Here is a 21692-nt window from a genome sequence, read left to right as displayed (position 1 = left end):
AAAATAGATGCATCTGTATCTAATATGTATCAGAGATATATGAGATACTCACTTAACTCCATAGCGATCCCGAAACATGATATGGTTTCGAAAAGTTCGATTGACATCAAGGTCTATCTGCTTTATCTCTGATGAGAAATCCTTGGCTTGTTCTTTCATTTTCTAGATCAAGCAAGATCAGTTAACACATTAAATATCGTTTTAAGTATCTGAGAAGTACTGGTTTCAGAGGAGAGGGAATAGTTTGCCCATGCCAGATGCAAGCAAACACTTCCTAGTGCTCACCATCATTGTTTTTCTGTAGTATGCTATAAAGAGAACTGCATGCTTTCTTCAGGAGGTCTCCTGCTTTTTTGAATGTGTGCATCTCACTATGTTTACTGAGTCTCTCAAAGAAGTCTAAACAGTTAGCAACATTGCATGATAAAGGCCCTCATAATGCTCCCATATTCCATTATGAAAACCCTTCCTCTGGCTTCAACTTTCTTCTAGATCATTTAGAGCTAATAGCTGGCCTTAGGTGACACCAAGGATGAAGAGGATTAGAAAAAGCCAATTTCCGGGATTTATATCCCTATAAAGCTTATTATAATTTGAGTTTCTTGTTTATTGAAGACCACTTGTGAACTTAGTTAAACTGCTTGTGAATTTATTTCTGATCACTTGCTGTGAGGCTTAGTGTTATGGAAACATTCTCTGAATAGAATGCAGTGGCAGTGGTTAAAATAATTATGCTAAGAACTAGGCTCTTCATCTGTATAGTGGCTTTCTTGTGAATTGTTTAGGTTGTAAGACATAACTATGTTAGTCTGGAAAATCAGTATGCAAAAGGATCTTGTAGCATCTTTGAGACTAACTGAAAGAAAGAAGCTAGTAGCATGAGGTTTTGTAAATTGGAGCCTACTTCCTCAGATGCATGAGGTGGTTAGATTTTACAACTAGTAAAGAGATTTGGAATGGATTCCTGATAGCTTTGGGGGAATTTCCTGCTTCCCTTAGCAAGTGATTCTGTTGAAAATCTGGTTGATCTCTGGAATGGTGAAATGACGACTCCACAATTACTCCTAGGTGTCCTTTCTCATGGAGTGGAGGATGTTGGTTTTATCAGTCATGCTATGGGAGGAATTTCTGGTATAAAAGCATACTCCAATGCTGACAGTTCCACAGCATTTGAAAAACACAACTGATCAGGTGTTTGATAGCAAGGGAAAACCTAGACTGGAGGCAGATATTCTAATTAGAAAGCTTAGAGAAGCTACTCATGGGTTGCAGGCAATCAATGATATGTGATGGAGCAATCAATGTATTCAACACGGAATGCTAGAAGAACCAATGTTGATCTAATGTCCCTGAACATCTCTCTCTCTCTCTCTCTCTCTCTCTCTCTCACACACACACACACACACACGTTTTAAGGTTTATTTGCTGAGATGAAATTAGTAGCAGGTTAGAATACTTTTTTGAAAAATGGAAGTGCTTGTAAAAACTTTATATGACAATCGTTCTCTTAAAAAAGTATGCTTCCTATTTCAAAAATATTGAATTGGATCTGACTGAGTCAGCTGTACGTATGTCTCACCGGTAACTAATTTAAATCATGACTAACTTTTCATGCAGATCTCAATATGGTTTAAGTGTTGCTAAATTAATCTAGGTGCACCCCATTGTTTTAATCCACCTGTAAATTGATATAACTTCAAACTGATTAAGTTACTGAAGCATTTGGCAGTGAACTTTGTTTTCAACAATTTACAAAGGAATGGACATGGGGGGGTGGGCAGGTGGGTGTGTTGTTTTTCAGTTAAAGGATAACACCTTTAATAGAGATTAAACTTTAATGGACTACCATACAGTATTACTCTCTCTCTCTGTGTGTGTGTGTGTGTGTGTGTGTGTGTGTGTGTGTGTGTTTCTTTATTAATAACTGTGGCTATTCAAAAACAGTTGGTGGGTTATAACACATATATGCTTTACTGTTGAGATTATTAACATGTACATCATGATTTAAAATAAAAGCACCTTGGTCCCAGTTTAAGCCATAGGACATAGAAATGAAACTCTTAGTGATCCGTAGTCTAGCTGGTTCATATTATAATTTGACTTTGAAGCTCTTTTATTTAAGGATGGACACATTAAGATTAGTGATAAAGTGTCCTCAGAGGATAAGATGCCCCCGACTGCATTTTGAATTCAACCATTTCTTCTTTTAGATTTGTGCCCATTTTATGTACAGCTTAGATAATTGATCCTATGCAGGATGCAGAAGGGCACTGTTGCAAATGATGGCACGTATCACACTAAAAGATGAGCAGATAATGGATGACATTATTAGATACTGTAATAGTAATGTCAAGATAGTAAACAGCAGATTTGGCATCAGAAGGTGCCACAAGAACCAAATATCAAAGTGGAAAAATTAAAAATCAGTGCAGTGACTTTTGAGTGGTCATTGCTGGGAAAGGCATGCCAAAGATAACTTTCAACACAACACAGCTGAACTATGGTTCAGGAGATTCAACTGATCTCTTCTGGACCAAATAGAGACAAAGGTTTGTTATTATCCAAATCAGGATAGGCAAAGTTCAGCCCTCCAGATGTTTTTATACTACAACCCTCAGCATTCTTCATCCTAGCTATGCTAGCTAGACCTGACAGGAGTTGTATTCCATCAACATCTGGAGGACCACAATTTGCCCATCTATGTACTAAATGGGTAATCACTGACCTATATCTCCTCCCTTAAGGACAAATTTCTGAGGTTCACTGTATTTGTGTGAATAATTTAGACTCTACATTCATCTACATTTTAGGTAAAACAGTATCCCATTCAGGAAAAAAAGGCACATTTTGTATTTCTGTGCACAGTAGCTATGCTATGAAGCTTTTCTTAAGTAAGTTGTCACATCTGTAGATCTTTTAGGAAATGAAATACTGCCAGGGAATGAATCACATTGCAGCTACCCCGCAATGTATTAAACCAAGAGGATGCCTTTCAGTCACTGGCACGACGGCTTATCAAAGACATGGCAAGCAATACATGGGAAGTTTGGAACTCAGATCCAGTTACCTGAATCTCATGGTTTGTTTTTTTTTAATTATACAGGTAATTATATCTGCATTTGTTCTTACCACCCTTTTTCAATTAATTCATTCACTGGAGGGTATGTGGTTTCCTACTATACAATAAAAAGCATGAGAAAATTAATATGCTAATTTTTAAAGAATTGTAATACCAAACACCTCATTCATTTTTGTATCAAACTCACTTAAAATGCTGAAACCTGAACAAAAGCATTGTGACAGAAGTCATTACTTTGTATGCATTAGAAGAGGGAGGGAAACCTTTGGCCCCTAGACCTTTTTGTACTACATTTCCCACTATCCCCTTTAACTGACTGTGCTAGTCGGGACTAAAAGAAGTTATAGGCCAAAATATTGAAGTGGGGAGGTTCCTAGATACTTTACCTCATATTTTCCTTCATTTTCCATCTTAATCTTTTCGATGTCCAACAAGAGAGACCAGACCTGGCCACGGACTTGGAGTGGAATCCCTTTATAAACTCTGCGGAACATCTATAAAAGTTTTAAACAACAATTAATATAGTCTTCTAAAAGACAGGCATATTTCTTAGATGTAGCATATCCTGTGACCATCTGATAATTCATATATGTTTTAAAAAACGTGGTAAAAATGTTTTAATGTTTAAAAAAACCTCCCCTCAAAACCTTCTGCTTTGTAGACTAAAGGTTGGGCAGCTTAAAGGGGTGTGCATCACACAGAGAGAGAGTTAAGAGTGTCTTAGCTTTTATTAAAGCCTTAGGGACCTTAAACTCCCCCCCCCCCCTTTTAAAAGTGTTTTAGCCTTTTCTGGTTTTTGAACTTGGTGATCTGTTTAATACACTTTATCATGTTTAAATTATCGGATTGTTTTTTATCTAGACTTGTTTTAAACATTTTATATTGTTTTAATTGTGTGGCATTCTGAAATCTCACAACAGAAGGTAAACTATAAATATTTTAATAAATAAAACAAATAGTTATATTATGCTTGGATTACTTTAACAGACTGTACAAGGGGTTGTCTGAAAAGTTCAGGATCTTCAGCTGGCCCAATGTCCTGGAGCCACTTTTTAAAAAAAGGCTGGCTACATGAGACATTCAACTCTCTTGTTGCAACAGCTCCATTACCGACCCATCCATTTCTGGGCACAATTCAAAGTGCTGGTAATGAGCTACAGAGACTTATATGACAGAGGCTGCATTTACACTGGAGAAATAATCCTGTTTGATACTACTTTAACTGCCAGGCTTATTGCTATGGAGTGCTGGGATTTGTAGTTTTGTGAGATATTTAGCCTTCTCTTTCAGAGAGCTCTGGTGCCACAACAAACTATAAACTCCAGGATTCCATATGCCAAAGCCACTGTAGTTAAAGCAGTGTCAAACTGCATTAATTCTGCAGTGCATATGTAGCCTTTGGCACATATCTCCCTATATGTGCCCACTTGGACACTAAGATCTTCAAGTGAGGCCCTTCTCTTGGTCTCACCGTCTTTGCTGGCACATTTACTGGGAACAGAAGAGAGGACCTTCCTGGTGGTTGCTTAGCTTTGGACTGCTGCCCATCCCCATCAGGAGGCTGGGATGTCTCTCTTCTTCCTGTCTTTCTGCTGCCATTCCTTGTTCCAAAAGGCTTTAAAGAATTGAGTGCAAGAGCTTTAATGGTGTAATATTTTGCTGGTTTTTGTCTTCTGTCTTTTAATGCATTTGTTTTTAAAACTTTTAATACCATGAGTTGTTTAAATATGTTTTACCCATATTTTAATATATTTTACTTATATCTTTATAAATACTTTAAATTGATTTTAATTTTTATAAGCTGTTTTGAGACCCATTATTGGGGAAATGGTGGGGTGTAAATGAATAAAACAACAACAACAAATCAACACAACTCAAACTAGGCACTTAAAATGCAGACTTTTGTAATCCATCTAAATCATGCAAATTATGCTTTGTTAGCTAATGCTACCTCTAGCTCAGGAAGAGGTGCAAGGAACTACACAAGGCATAAAGCCTTAGTAATGATGCAATAGAAATCTTTCACTCCTGCTCTCCATCATCCAGCTTCCAGTATTTCATGAAACTGATCACATATTTTCATATGTATGTAGCCATATGGCCTAGACATTTTTAAAATAATGGTCTAAAACATACTGCAGAAATAATGTAGTTTGAGACCACTTTAACTGGCCTGGCTCAATGCTAGGGAATTCTGGGAACTGTAGTTTTGTGAGACATTTAACCTTCTCTGTCAGAGAGCTCTGGTGCCACAATAAACTACAATTCCCAGGATTCCCCAATATTGATCCAGGGTAGTTAAAGTGGTCTCAAACTGGATTATTTCTACAGTGCATGTTGGACAGGGAAGGGGTTTCCAATGATTTGAGTGTTGGACTATAATTCTGAAGACCAGGGTTCAAATCCCTCCTCAGCCACGGAAACCCACTGGAAGACTTTGGGCAAGTCACACACTCTCAGTCACAGAGCAAGGAAAGGGCAAACTTCCACTAAACAAATCTTTCCAGAAAACCCCAAGATAGGATCACCTTAGGATTGTCAAATGTTGGAAACTACCTTGAAAGCACACAACATCAAACACACAGAGATTTTCAGGATACTAAATTCCATAGTCACTACCAAATCCTCTGTTTGCACAATGTGTTGTCTGCATTGGACTTGAAAGTTACTGACATAAAGAAGAAAATAATATGAATATGAGGGAAGTCCACAAAGAGGGGGGGGGGAATTTCTAAGAGGAACAGAAATACCAAATGTACTTATGCTGAATAGGGCACACTGGTTTTTTTTAGCAAAGAAGGATGGCAGCTAGAATCCTATCCCAACTGAGCTAAAACAAAATCCCTTGCAAACAGCTTCAGAGATCAGTGTCTGCTTTGCTGCAGAGAAAGGAGTAAATTTTGCTCTGGTTTTTGAAGGTGGATTTTTAATGAGTGCAAATCCAACAGCATGTACAGAAAATAGCTTTCCGACTGCCCGCCTAATAAACATTCATTTCAGATTGCCTCAAGTAGTAAGTCTCAAAGAAATGAAATTATTACAAACAAACTGCTTCTTGTTTGTTCATTTATCCAAAGTTTCTTTCATCTTCCCTCCTCTCAAAAAGAAAGTTATAAACTGCCTCAATACCCTAAATAACCAGTAATCACAGAAGACTAGCCATTTCGCTTCACAATAAACTACTTTGGGAGAGGAAACAATCATCCATAGCAGGAGATAACATAACCTGTTGAGAAAGTAATTCACTTTTACTTCTAGTATATTTTCTCTGACTCAAGATGAATTTTAAATAGGGAAGGATATTTAAAGACTATGTAGATGCTTTCATGTGGATATATGTGAGTGACAGCTGCTCCACTGCTTTTTACAATGGGGAGGGAGGAGGAGTAAAACTTCTCTTTATTTGGATTAATTTTAAATAGCTGTTTCCTAGTTAGGCACTGCTTTTCCACCAATAATACTTTATCTTTTGCCCTCCACATTTTTCTTAATTTATAATCCAACTACAGTATTGTGTCCAATGCATATTGCTGACTACCTTTCTCATAGAAGAGAATACTTAGCAACCCCAAGAAAGACCACCAATATTTAGATGGCTGTTTTTCACTATAAGATGATGCTTCAGTATTGCCCTAATTCCGAATAATAATAATAATAATAATAATAATAATAATAATGGATCGAGGTGAGATTACAACTGTTAAAATCAAATGATACAATTGCACAACCCATACTACATAAAATAATCAATTAAAACACGGCAAGATGCAATACAATCATCAACGAAGCCAAATCGTCATCTGTTTCTGTACTGTAGAATCAGGTGTAAAAAATTCTATAAGATCCACTATAAAAGATCAGGTGGATAGGCCCGCTGGAAAAGATCTGTCTTAAGTGCCTTCTTAAAGGTGATGATGAGATGGATCTCTTCCGGTAAGTTGTTCCAGAGTGTGGGGGCCGCGGCTGTAAACGCTTTACAGGAAGTTGTAATTAGTCTGGTCTTTGTATATTCCAATAAATTCTTCCCAGATGTTCTGAGAGTGCGGGGCGGATTGTGTAGAGAGAGGCATTCCATCAAGTAACTCGGGCCCAAGCCATGTAGGGCTTTAAAGGTGATAACCAACGCTTTGTATTGAGCCCGAAAGCTGATCGGCAGCTAGCGTAATTATTTTAATATTGGAGTAATATGGTCAGATCTAGATGTACCTGTGACCAATCTGGCTGCAGCATTTTGGATCAATTGAAGCTTCCAAACTTGGTACAAAGATAGCCCCATGTAAAGTGCATTGCAGAAGTCTAGACGAGAGGTTACCAGTGCTTGTACCACTGTTTCAATGTCCCTCTTGCCAGGTAGGGACACAGTTGGCGTATCAACCGAAGTTGGTACCATGCACTCCTGGCCACCGCCTCCACCTGAGATGACAGCTGAAGAGACAAGTCCAGGAGCACTCCCAAACTGCGAACTTTGTCCTTTAGGGGAAGTGTGACCTCGTACAGGACTGGTTGACAAACCTCCATCCCTGGACCAGGGGTACCTATCACAAGCACCTCCGTTTTCTCTGGATTCACTTTGAGTTTGCTTTCCTGCATCGAGCCCATTACCAACTCAAGACAGGCATTTAGAGGAGAGATGCCATCCTTAGTCACTGCAGCAGTCAGAGACATAGAGAAATAAATTTGGCTGTCATCAGCGTACTGATAATACCTCGCCCCATGTCTCCAGATGATCTCACCCAGCGGCTTCATGTAAATGTTAAACAGCATGGGAGACAAAATGGCGCCCTGGGGGACTCCAGATGTCAGCTCTCTTTTACGAAAGCAGCTGTCTCCCAGCATCACCATATAGTTGGTATAAGGCTGGTACAGTTCTTTATGTCTCAAGATAAACTGGCTGCATTACCCATTCTTACAATGGAGCACTCTTGGCAGTAAACATTTAGTTTCAGTAAGTGACTTGATATGTACTCTGCTATCAGTGTGCAAAATACCTGCTCTCTGACTGCATCAGAATATTACTTTGTGAAAGCTCAGCAGCAGGAGTTTAGCTTATGGAAGGGTCTGTCCCTGATAGTTTCACATTAGGATCACCATAGGTCAGAAATGACTTGGAGGTACACAACAACAACAACAACAACCCCTTGATGTATGCTTAACATCTAGTTTCTTTTTCAGTTCCTCTTAAATCCTAAATATAAAAGCAGTTGTAAAAACAGGCTTTTCATAGGAAGGAGAAAGGAAAGGCAGCATAACACATTGCTCTGAATAAAAACATTCAAAACATGCTGCATCAGTAAACAGAGCAAACCCTGTGTTATATTTGGGGACTCCATATTTTCAATATTTTTATATTTGGAGCCAGGTATCTTCTTAAGAGGTTCTGATGACCTTTGGAACATGAGGTGAATTTCCCATGGGAAATGACATGGAACTCAAACACATGTGGAATGACCCAGGTAACACCAAGACAAAAGGTGAATGGGTGTACTGATCACTCCTTCTTCCCTCGTGCTTTCTGCATATCCTCTCTCACCAAGAGACAAAGGAGGTCTCATTGCACTAAGGCAGTAAGCCAACACTTCCTACCTACCCTGTGCCATGATGCCAGCCAACTTCCCTATCCATTTACCCCAGTGTATGTCCTAAATCCAATCTCTGTTTTTGTAGCTCCAATGTTAAAGTCCTCAACCAGTTAGAATCCCATTGTCGATTCCATGAGAAAGCTATCAGGTCTTTAATACCTACAAGATAGCACCTTGCACCCCTAATACACTAAAAACGTATAATAAAGTAAAATATAATCTTATTCCTCACCTTTTCACTGTTTCTGTACTTTCCCCATTTTCTTAACATTTTCAACCATTTGTCCACTCGTTCAATCTCCTGAAGTTTTTGCTGGAAAAGTGTTTTGAAAGTGATGTTTAGAAAGCTTCTTTCCAATTTATGTGAACAAGTAAGGAAGGAGGGAGATGTACATTTTCAGGTAAGTATGCGATGGGGTCATATGGTTGTATATAAGAGCTAAAGATTGTAAGCAGCTTACACCAGGAATAATAAGGAATTTACTCAATCTAACCACTTTCTGCTACAAAGTAAATATCTAAGAAAATTAGTCCAAAAACTATTCATTGAATTGACACATAGCACTATTGTCTTCAGTTTGTACACTATTAATCAGTTAAATAAGCATCCAATTGTGTTTGTATAGTCCTACTCTGACCATGGCAAATATTACTCTCTTTAGCTGGAACAGCCTGTCAGGTGACAGTAACACATGAGATCCAGGATCAAGACACTGAAGAACATAGTGACAGTCATCTGATCTTATAATCCTGGATATCCAACAGTGGGTTACTGAGTTTCCCTTAGTCAACCAAGTTTTCAGACCTAATAACAACAATGCAAGGCTTTGTAACTGTATATTCATTTCTCTTTTCCACCCCTATTTAATATAGAATTTCTGAAAACTTCTCCCAGAATTCATAAGAGTTCCAAAGATGTCCTCTATTCTTAGCCAGAACTAATCTGCAGTACGTAAACCGATATTTTTGCCACATGTAGCTTCCTTGCTACATTGTATAATAAACAGAGAACAAAATCTTTCTACATAGCTGGCTAGGGCATAAACCCCATCGTTTGCAATTAATTTTAACCCAAACAGATGAAATTAACTTCCAAATGAACATATTTAGAAAATGAAGTTTTCAGTTCCTACCTTCTCTTCCAAAGCACTGCAGGTCGGTAGCTCATGCTCACTGAAAGAGTAAAAGTGAAACTGAAGCAACATGTGATGCTAGAGTACACAAACAAGGTATGATGCATAAAAGAAGACTTTTGAATGCCCTCCATAGAGAAGCCAGGATCGCCATGGCCTTGCTCTCTTTCCATTGGCAGGTCAAAATATTTTCATGTTGTCAGGCTTTTACAAACTGAGTAGGGTTGGGCTTTCACTGTTTTGCACTGCTGCTTTTAAAGTTTATATACTGACTTTTGATGAATTTTAATATTTTAAATCTTTCATGTTTAAACTTTATAAATTGTTTAATTGTTTTTAAATCTTATATTTATACTTTTATTAATGCTTTTGAATTGTTTTTAATATGTATTGTTCTAAATATGTTGTTAACTGCTCTGAGTCCCATTTTCGGGAGAAAGACTAGCTATAAATGTATAAAATAATAATCCAAGTTAAGTCTCCTTTATTCAAAATGCTTGGAACTAGAAGTGTATTGTATTTGGGAATATTTGCATATACTCTATATACTCATGGATACGTCTAGAAATGTTAGTCAAATAATTGATCCCAAAAACCTGAGTCAGCTTATCCATGGGTCAAAGTAAGTACTGTGCTTTAACTCTTATTTAAAAAAGGAAGCATCACCTGGTGAAAGGCAAGAGTGTAATCTGTACTGGAAACACTGATACCCCTCTATTCTCTCATCTCTTCAGTCTTTAGTTTGAGTAAAAAGAGTTATGCCTGTTGTTATTTTGTAAGCTCTTGGGCATTGTTTTCCTTTACTTCATCCTTTTGATCCTTTGTTACATCCCCCTAAATTTTACCTGTGACTTACCTATGGGTTATATCAAAATCCATGATTGTGGCCCCCAAACCTGCTCTTGATTTATACATAAGGTCAACTAATAGTCCACTACTGTATATACTCAACTATGTTGACCTCATATATAAGGTGAGGGCAGGTTAAGTCGAGGGTAAAACTTAGGGGCAACGTAACAAAGGATCTAAAGGATGAAGGAAAGGAAAATACATAATGCCAAAAAACTTACAAAATACCAGCAGGAATAACTGTTTGTGCTCATACTAAAGGCTGGATGGATGAGAGAGTAGAGGGGGTCAGTGCTGCCAGGACTTATTACATTATTGTCTTTCACCAGGGGATGGTTCCTTTTTTCGTAAGAGCTAAAGTATAGTACTTACAGTGACCAGTGAAAAAGTCGACTCAAGATTTTTCGGTCAATTTTTTGATTAAAATTTCTAGATTTATACATGAGTATATACAGTATATACGGTATATAATGAGGTATCTTGGAGATGGGACCAAAGTCTAAAAATGAAATTCACTTATGTTTTGTATATTCCTTATAGATATAACCTGAAGGTAATTTTTGCAAATAATATTTTTTAATAAGTTTGTGCATGAAACAAAGTTTGTGTACACGAAACCATCAGAAAGCAAAAGTGTCACTATCTCAGCCACCCATGCAGACAATTTTGGATTTTGGAGTAATTGGGATTTCAAAATTCCAAATAAGGGATGTTCAACCTGTGGTGGCGATGATGATGATGATGATGATGCTCAAAGTAGTTGTCCGGACTGGTGCCAGTCCACAAGCCATTGATTTACAGCAAGTTTCCAGGAAACAAGGAAAATGTTGTAGATCAGTAATACCCAAGTTTTGGTCCTCCAGGTGTTTTGGATTTCAATTTCCAGAAGCCCCAGACAGCTTGGCCAATAGTTGGGAATTTTTGGAGGTGAAGTCTAAAATATCTGGAAGACCAAAGTTTGGGAAGCACTGTTGTAGATAATGGGCACAAGTATGGTACAGGCCCCTGGCACATTCAGAAAAAAAGACCTATAAGTCTGCCACACTGTATAATTTAAAATACAGTGTCCCAAAGGACAGTCTTTTTGGTAATCTGTTTCTAGGAGTCTCCTATAAATTTAAGACTGTACTTTGGTTTCTTTCCCCCACATTTTATCACATTTCAGAATAACTGCTTGGCTACTAGCATCAGGAAAAAAAAAACTCTTAAGGATCCTATCCACAAACAGATGCAATATAAAATACATAACAAATTAAACTACTGTATACATTATTATAGTTCCTACAACAGAGTTCATAGCACAAGGAGCTGGCGCTGTGTACACTAAAATCTCTTTCAATTGTAGGTGTGGCAGACAGGAACATTTTAAGTTTTCTTAAAGGAATTTAAAGGTTTTCAAAAAGTCAGATCATGAGCAAAGTTCATCAGGTTCCTGGATGCAGAAGCAATGCACATTCATTTCCAAAGAACAAGTCTCGTCACAGTTTGACTTGTACATCATGGCTGGAGCATTCATAAACACCATTAAAACCACACATTCTCTGCGTCTCACTTGTTCAAGTTAACTGGGATGGTAGGAACAGACATATGGTAAGGCAAACAAGCATCAATGCAGCATCTGAACTGCAACTGTAATGGAAGGTGCAACTATAACTATCAATGCAAGTTTTAGCAAAAGATTACAGGGACAGGAAAAGAAAAACTTACTGTAAAAACCCAAATCTGTCTGTAACTTTGTAGAGTGTGAAGTCAGCATCTTCCCATGGATCAATCTGAGCCCCTTCCTGCCTTCCCTGGAAATAAAAGGAAGGTAGCACAATAACAAACATGCTTCCTCCATGTCGTGTCATGGTAGAGGCAAACAGGCTAAAGACTTAGGCACACTAATATAATTTTAAAAAGCAACTATGGTTACTATATGGAAGCAGCTACCACATGGAAGCACTTTCAAGGAAGCCCCATATTTCAGCTATGTAGTGAAATATAAACATTCAGAACAACTGGCTGGAAGGCTAGCAACTGACGTGGCTGGTTTCTACAGAGTGTGAAATAAACAGAAATCTTGGAAAATGTGATGTCTTTACCTTCTCGTATTTAGCAATAATTTCTGCTCTTTCCTCTGCTATTAAGGCATCAATATCTTTCTTCATGTCAAAAACTGCAAAAAAAAAAAAAAAAACAGAGAGAAAAGGGAACAAAAAGGTAATAAGAATATAGAGCATATGTAGCACTAGGAATGCTTTTGGAAGGTGCCAAAAGGAAAGAGATTTGCAGACAACTAAAAGTCTCAGAAATAAAAAGAATCAATGCTAGTTTGTCAAAAACACTAGGTTTGTATAACTATCCCAAAGAAATTTATGGCACAAATGATGGGTCTTACCTGAGATTGTTGTACGTCTTGCACAGCACCTGTTGAGACTGTAGTAGCCTCTCCCTCCTTGATGCTACCGAACAGAAAACATTCCAGAGTTCAGCTTGCGCCTTCACAACAAGCTCTTCCGTTTGCAATCAACTCTCTCAGGCAACCTTAACCTGGTCATTCTCAGCCTTTTCCTCACAATCCACATATCGTGAAGTTGTTTTTCTTTGCTGCTGTGTTTAGCACAAATATTGCCAGAAATACAGCTATTGCAGTTCCTCTGGCACAGAGAATCTTTTTATTCCACAGGAATGACTGGGGGAGAAATGAGACAGAAACCATTATTTTTTAGCATTTGGGTTGTGACTATTTCCCCATCCAAGAAGTGTAGCAACGGTCTTCACAAATTAATTGATTAGAACTAGGCGGTAGCTCTAAATGTCTAAAATTTCTGAGACTGGAAATGTTTTGGATTTCAGAATTTTTTAAATTTTGGAATATTTGCATATACATAATGAGATATCTTGGAGATGGGACCCAAGTTTAAACATTAAATTAATTTTTGTTTTGTATACACCTTATACACATAGCATGAAGGTAATTTTAGAGACATCTTTTTAATACTTTTGTGCATGCAACAAAGTTTGTGTACACTGAATCATCAGGTATCACTATCCCAGCCACCCATATCGATTATTTTGAAATATTTCAGTTCTGGAAACTCTGGATAAGGGAGCAGCACTAACAGCAAGACCACTCCATTTCCAGTTTAACATAATGGCATTCTCACATCCTGGTGTGAATGACTAACATTTTTATGTTAATAATTCTAGTAGGGTGTGTATAGTAGTCTGTGCCATAAAAGTATGTGGTGCTTACTTGCAATATATAAGGCAGCTAAAGCATGTTTTTTTTGTTTCTGTCTTTTACACACAGAAAAGCGTACTGTGCTACATAGACCAATGCAAGATTCTACATGCTGCTGGCTGTGTCTCAGAAGCTGCTGCAACTAGACCACTGCAGGAAATGTTGCTGGTTGTCAGTGACCCTTCTTGCAGTGGCTAGAATGCTTTATTGTTTTAGTTTCTTCAGTTTCTCCAACACAGCATGTAGGATCCTGTGCTATTCCAAGTGGTGAACACCCTGAACAGGGCGGGAATTTTGTTTTCAGAATAATGAAGAAAAAACATCATAGCCTCCTCCTATTTTAAAAGAAACCCAAATACAGTAACATTTCCCCCTGCCTCCAAGAAAGGAATGCAAGGTGTTCTTTTAAAAAACTGAGACAAGCAACAGCAACAAATTGCCTACTAAAGACCATAATGAGCAACATAACAAATTACAGTTTTAAAATAAAATTCTAAGCTCTGATTCTGGTAACAGTTTCTTGCACACAACACACAGATATGGTACTCTAAGAGTAAAGACATATCTTTATGATAGGTTTTTTGTGCTGCTAATTTTGATTCTCATCAGTGTTGCAAGCAAGCTCACACAACTGCTAGTCCATGAAAAGTTTGAGTAGCCATCATGCTCACTCTGTATTAATTACTATGGCACATGGTACACTGAGGACCTGAGAAGATGGGGCAGGATAGCTGGAGTTAGTCCCTGGGTCAGCACAGGGATAGGCGAGGGTTCACCCATGGGCCCTGTTTCTGCATCAGATAAAGTGACTGGGAAACTTCTCAGATGGATCACACACCACAAGGGTAAGGAGCATTGGGGGGAGGGCTGTCTGAACAGCCCAGTTTTGCCACAGAGTTTCTTAGAAATTCAGTGGAAAAATAGGGCTATTTCACCCTTCAATGGCTCAAGGGACACAGTGGCTCAAGTGGTTAAGATGTTTGTTGATTGCAAGATCGGCAGGTTGGAAGTTCAAAGCCCAGGTGCCATGTGATGGAATGAGCTCCTATCACTAGCCCCAGCTTCTGCCAACCTAGCAAGTTTGAAAGCATGCAAATGCAAGTAGATAAATAGGTACCACTTTGGTGGGAAGGTAAACAGTATTCTGTGCAGTCGTGCTGGCCACATGACCCACAGAGTAGTCTCTGACAATGCTGGCTCTTCACCTTAGTAACCAGAGATGAGCACCGCTCCCTATGGTCGGACACGACTTGACAACCTTGTCAATACCTTTACATTAAAAGGTTTTTTACCCCACTGTCAGACCAGATCCTCCAGAAGCATGCCTTTATAGGCACGATTGAGCTCAATCCTGCCATGGCTGTTTTGGTCTGCATCATCTACACTAAATGATGTGAGGTCCAGGGCGGGTGGGGGGGCAGGCCATAGAGACTCAAAAAAGAAAAAAAACAGACTTTTTGCTAATGTACAAGGACTGCTTGTTTAATCACATACTAAATTGGAGTCATGTTATCAGATTACCAGGTCGGCCCATATGACACCTGTGTTAAAAACTCTTCACTGGCTGCCAATTAGCTTCCAGGCACAATACGAAGTGTTGGTTATGACCTTTAAAGCCCTTCATGGCTTGGGCCCAAGTTACTTGAAGGAATGCCTCTCCCTACACAATCCGCCCCACACTCTCAGAACATCTGGGAAGAATGTATTAGAATACCATAAACCCAGATTAATGTCAACTTCCCATAGATCATTTACGGCCGCAACCAGAAGAGATCTGTCTTATCACCACCTTAGATGCCTTTAAGAAGGCACTTAAGACGGGTCTCTTCCGGCAGGTTTATCCATCAGACCTCTTATAGGAGATCTTTAAGATAAAATAATTAATAATAATAATTTGTTTTATTTATATACCGCTATTCCAAAGATGATAGCGGTGAACAGCAAGTAAGCTAATTAGCAAGTAAGCTAATTTGCCCCCAACAGTCTGGGTACTCATTTTAGCGACCTCGGAAGGATGCATGCCTGAGTTGAGCTTGGGCCCTTTTGCTGGTCTTGAACTCGCAACCTTGTGGTTTCGAGTAAATGGCTGCAGTACAGGCATTTAACCACTGCGCCACCAGGGCTCCATAATGCTTCACTTCTGGTTATGATGTATGTTTTCTAAATGTTTTAGATGTTCTAGATGTTTTAGCTATTTTATTGAATTAATAATAATGTCAGTGTTTATTGATTGTATTTTATCTGTACTGTGTTAATTTGTTGATGTAATCCCGCCTTGATCCGCAGGGAGAGGCAGGAAAATACAAATAAAAATTATTATTATTATTATTATTATTATTATTATCAGATTACTAAAATGCAGCTTGAAAAAAATAAGAAGGGAACATGAGAATCAGTAAAAAAGAATAAATTAAAATTGCTGGGGTAGCCATGTTAACAATAAAACAAATCTCAAGTCCATATTGTGCTGATATTTATTTTAGACCCAAAAGGTGCAGAATGCTAGCATGATGTATTGTCTACCTTTTGCTGGCCTAATAAAGGTATCTGCACAATATGGGATTTAGTATTTCTGTAGCACCACGTTGCTTGTGAAAGACAGCTCAGTTCAAATGTAATGTCAGATTTTCAGCAACCTCTTGCATCTTCTGACATAGTTGATTGGCTATCAATATGCAGCACTCACACTCTCAGCATCCCTAGAATTCAGGGAGAATTCATAGAAATACTATACATCTCTAGAGGTTTTCATACACTCCATCAGAATCCCCTCTCTCTTCACTCTCCTGTTGCACAAATTCCCAACAATACCATGCTCATCTCAGCATTCTTGAGACATTCATGTTCTTAATAGGAGAGACTAAGTTGTAGACAGGAAGGAAGAATTTCGGGAAGCAAAAAACAGTATCTTGATTTACAGTGATAATCCAATTATTGAACTCTGGTTCTTTTTAAACTGGAACTATCTGATTAGAATTACAAATTCAGGAACAGAGTGCATTATAAGATCAAGTTATATTAGTAATGATAAAAATATATATACATGACAGTGATCTGCCCCAATAATATGTAAAATATGGGATGGAGATAAAATTGAAAACATAAAGGAGAAATGTCATAAATACAAATATCAGCAAACTTGTAAAATAAGAAAGCAAGCAAGGGCTTCGTTCTTCCTCCTGTGAAGACAACTACAGGACTGCACAGCTGGAAGAGCACAAGGAAGAAATAGTGAGCTCACCCATGCACCTTTCAATGTAATTTTCTACCTAGCTCAAGCCACAGAACTAGGGGTGAGACCCACTGAGAGAAAAGCAGCTGGGAGAAAAAGAAAGTATTTTAAAAGTATACTTGACAGTCTGGAACTCATCTGCCAGATGATGGAAGTTCAAGACACATGGGTTTCATTTTAAGGCTCAGTTCAAAAACAACCATATCCTCCCTTTACTTGACCCAATGTACAAACCATACTGGAAAAAAGCAGAAAAACCTCCAAAGCACACAAACATTTCTGATCTTTCTCACATGTTTTACAAGTCAGTTCATCACTTATACATTATGTGTAACAAAGGTCAAATAATTTCAACTATACCTTTGAAAGTGTTTGGTACATATATAAAACTGTACTGTTTAAAAATCATATTTTAAATTATTTTTCCTTCACTTTGTTTGAGTGTTTGTCAACTGTAATTATCTGCTGCTATAAGCATCTCTCAAATCAATTAACAAACACAACATTCAAAAGCTGTATTAGCTTTTCCCTGAAAGCCAATCTTTTAAAAATAATATGTTAATTCCATATTTCTAAAGATGCTAAACATGCAATAATTTACTTTAAATAAAAATAAAACCCTTAAGACAGCCCCACTTCACTCACCTTTACAATGTCTTCAAATTCTGTTATCTCTCAATAGCTTATAAGGAACACTTGATTGCATACTGTGTGGCCAGTGATATCTGGATTCTGTTTACATACTAAGCAGCCACAGTATGTATCAGAGTATTTCATGGAAAATGGGGGAATGGGGAGAAAATCTTACTGATTTGGCTTAAAATGTCTTTGCTTAAACCAGCAAACATATCCAGAGGTAGCCATGTTGGCCATATAGCAAAGTACAATAACATCCCAAATCTACAAAACAGTGATTACCTTTATTGGACCAACCAAAATGCGTAAAATATATGTTGCAAGCTTTCAAAGCTCCACTGCCTTCTTCATCAGGCAAAGATGTTAAAAAAATAATACAGGAAAACAATTGACAATGTTAGTCACAGACCTGCATTTTGTCAAGACATTTGTGGTGGTGTTCTGAGCATGGAGGGATATCTATGGAAGCAGACCGCTCCTCCTTCTGGCCATGTGATACTTGGGAGACAAAGCATTTTAAATTGGGACCGCATTCGGTCTGTTTTACCTAACAGCACTTAAAATGTTCCTAATGCAAAAGCATGAAGGTTTTTGGAGAGATTCCACAAAGGACTGAGACATCCTGAATCTTAAAGTATCTTTTTGTTTTGCTAATGAAATATAAATTTTTCAATGTAAATAGACTTTAGAATGCTTTGTCCCCCAGGAACACAGAGCCAGAAGAAGGCTTGGCCTGACCACATTGATATCCCTCCATTCTCAGAAAACCACCAACATTTTGACAAAATACAGGCTGGAGACAAACATCATCAATTTTTTTTCTCTTATATTATTTTTAACACCTTTGCCTAATTAAGAAGTCAGTGGCGCTTCAAAAGACTGCAACATATAATTTATGCATTTTGGTTGGCTCAATAAAGATATCACTGTTTTGTGGATTTTGGGTGTTACTGTACTTTGATTATACCAGTACACATTCCTCTTTTCTGATTTTGCGTGGTTGTGTACCAAAGGCATTTTACATGTACTTGAGTAAGGTCTGTGGGTCTGTTGTGTTCATGTGACAGCCTGTCTGTTTGGCCCACTTTTGTCCATGAATGCCAGAGGCATATGATCTGATTATCCCTCTTGTGACCAGGTCAGCAGTTTTCACTAAACATCCTCCAGTATACACACAAGTACATGGTATTTGTTTATATGTGTTTGAACTTCTACAGTTTGAGTGTGGGAGAAAAAGATGGTAGGTAGGCAGATAAGTAGTTCTGGAAAACATTTTGTTCATCTCTGCAAAAACAAATACTGAGTAAACTGCTGATAACAATGAAGTACTTAAAACAAAACAAAATCCCCTCAAATGTTAACATTATATCTTGCTTTGTAGTCTTCCATGAGGTAAGAAGGGTCTGGGTTCTCTAGGAGGGCTTCTGGAGAGTAGGAGGGTATCTGAACAGAAGCTGCCATGGACAGCTCTGAGATAGAATCTGATTCTCTTATGATGGCAAAAACTGGTAATGCTGCTACTGATAGTGGAGTCAAAGGTACCAAGGGGACCAAGCTTGTCATGGTCAATACTGAAAATGAGTAGATTGGGACTGTGATCATTACTGCTGCTTTTATGGAGGTAACTGAAACTCTTGGTGACACTGAGGTCATGTGAGCCCATGATAATGAGACTAAGGATGATTCCATGATTGAGCATTTGGTGGAATCTCCCCTTGGTGGAGACAGCAGTGGCAGTGTAGGGATGAGAAACTCCTTATGCCGTTATATACAAGAAGGTCACTCAAAGGTCCCCTTTGAAAGTGATAGGCTCTTCATTGGATATTTTAAAGCAGAAATGGCATGGCCACTTTTGCTTTAGTGCTGCAATGACAAGAGGTTAAATTAGAAAATCCTTGGGATACCTATATTATTATTATTAACCTTTATTTATAAAGCGCTGTAAATTTACACAGCACTGTACATACAATCTTTTTAATTGGATGGTTCCCTGCCCTCAGGCTTACAATCTAAAAAGACATGACACAAAGGGAGTGGTGGTGGGGAAGGGGCCTTTCTAGTAGGATAAAACATATAAAATATATAGCAATATAGGAAATGATTCAATAAAACAGGCAACAAAAGAACATCAAATAGCAAGTGACAATTATGCAATGCCTTTCAATTCTGTTTCTGTGCGTCAAATCTGAATCATCAATATCTCCATGACCTAAAGTATTGAAACTAGCAGCATAGCATATACAGAGTACAATGAAAGTTAGAAAAAAAGAACATATTTTGTAAATGTTACTCGCTCAAAGAAGACTTAGGGAGAAACAGACTGGCAGTAAAAGCTGGCTTGGTAAGTGGCATGGGGGGGTGGCGACCGCACATTGCATGCCCCGACCCCACTCTCAAGCTGGAATTACACCGCCCACCTGCCCAGATGGCGGGCAGTGTGGGAAAGCTCTTGCAGTGCAGCGATTAGATGCCACACATCGCAGGAGCAGAGAAGATCCACAGTGGCGGCAAAGGGGCACCTTTTTTACAGCACAAAAAGGAGTGGCATTTTGCCACTCCTTTTGGGGCTGGAAAATGCCAGATCGGGGTCGCAGCGTGCAGTTGTGGCATGCAGCCTTTAGGGCCGTCTGTTTGGCCCACTGAGTCACAATGCTGTAGCAGTCTTTTTTTTCTCTTCAGATTCTTCTGCAGCAGGTGAAATAAAAATAACTGCTGCCACTTCTGCAGGAGACAGCCTTGCCTCATTTTCTTATTCTAGGAGAAAAGCCCACCCTTGACTCAGTAAAACAATTTAAAAGCACTGACATTTTCTAGGGGCACAGAAGACAAAGAAAATGACATATGGAATACAGACTGCAAGAGGGGATAAAGTACAGTATCACTTGCTTAATTCATTTATTGAAAAAAGAAATCTCAGCACAAATACTGGGAGGCACCACATTCATGCACTAGGGGACCCAATGGCAAGTAAAAATAAATCAAAGAGGGTTTTTAAAGCAACATGATCACTGTGCATTTCCTAGAATTCAATCACATCAACCACTAATGTTAACTAATTAATGTAATTGCTCAATATAGGAAATATTTAAACAAACTGACAAATCAGTGTGCGAAAGACAGGAAACTAGAACACACACACACAGCTATCTTGTCTTAAAAGACTGTGGGAGAAGAATTCATAATATGGCTAAAACGCAGAATGAAACTTGTGGATTGGATAGCCCCCCTCATCTTTCCCCCATAATTCAAGCAGTGAGATGAGTGTAGAAATATCATAAAAGGAAAATACCAACTATGAAACATAGCGAGAACATGCATCTTGAACCATGATGAAAAATGTTGCCTAGAGGCAAGAAGAATTTGATTTCATCAGACATAGTTTAATTCCTACCCGCACCTCTCTTCCTCTCTTACTCTTTAAATAAAATTAGCTTATCTCTAATTCAAAATGCTATTTGTCTCACCCAAAATAACTACATTGATGTCCCAGCCCAGCCGCACACAAGATGTTTCCCTCTAATTAATCATCAAGATGTATTTTCTATCTGAAGGGAGATACAGTATTTGAATGTACACTCTGTTATGCATATGGGGAAAAGTAAGAAGCAATGCTCTTTCCCTGCAATACTTTCCCCAACATATCCATGCATGGAGCTATTTCCAAGGGCAAATACATCACATTTGCAACCCACTCGTTTGAATTAGGATTTCTTATTTATATTGTATAAATTGTTGCCCACTTCCAGGGACTGGTTTGCAAGGTTGCTTATCTTCTGTAGCCCACTGAGCTCATTCAGTTGTCATGTATAACTATTCTCTAGGGGCTTGCCTAGCACATAAAGTGACTGGTAACAATAGATGAAATTTTGCTTGACAGACAACAGTCAGCCCTCTATATCCACAGATCTTTTTATCCACGTATTCAAGTCCATGGCTTAAAATATATGAATTCCATAAA

At 38.3% G+C, this 21692-nt stretch overlaps 1 protein-coding gene across 3 annotated transcripts in view; it reads right to left on the bottom strand.

Moving 5' to 3' along the window:
• The window catches only part of LOC149314324 (uncharacterized), a 105019-nt gene that overhangs the window by 24991 nt on the left and 58336 nt on the right, over positions 1–21692 (bottom strand). For all 3 annotated transcript variants that reach the window (XM_089520856.1, XM_089520855.1, XM_089520857.1), the window contains 7 exons: positions 13021–13314; positions 12725–12798; positions 12348–12433; positions 9792–9831; positions 8891–8971; positions 3466–3573; positions 53–162 (listed from right to left, as the gene is read on the bottom strand). In XM_089520856.1, coding sequence (XP_089376982.1) covers positions 53–162; positions 3466–3573; positions 8891–8971; positions 9792–9831; positions 12348–12433; positions 12725–12790 — 491 coding nt within the window. In that variant the 5' untranslated portion in view covers positions 12791–12798; positions 13021–13314. The remainder of the gene's footprint in view (positions 1–52; positions 163–3465; positions 3574–8890; positions 8972–9791; positions 9832–12347; positions 12434–12724; positions 12799–13020; positions 13315–21692) is intronic.

The sequence above is a fragment of the Sceloporus occidentalis genome, unplaced genomic scaffold, assembly GCF_023333645.1.
Source record: "Sceloporus occidentalis isolate IW3139 unplaced genomic scaffold, rSceOcc1.0.p SCAF_4, whole genome shotgun sequence".
Classification (NCBI taxonomy): Eukaryota; Metazoa; Chordata; class Lepidosauria; order Squamata; family Phrynosomatidae; genus Sceloporus; species Sceloporus occidentalis.
Note: the sequence above shows the minus strand (reverse complement) of the source record. Positions and strands in the feature narration are given on the sequence as shown.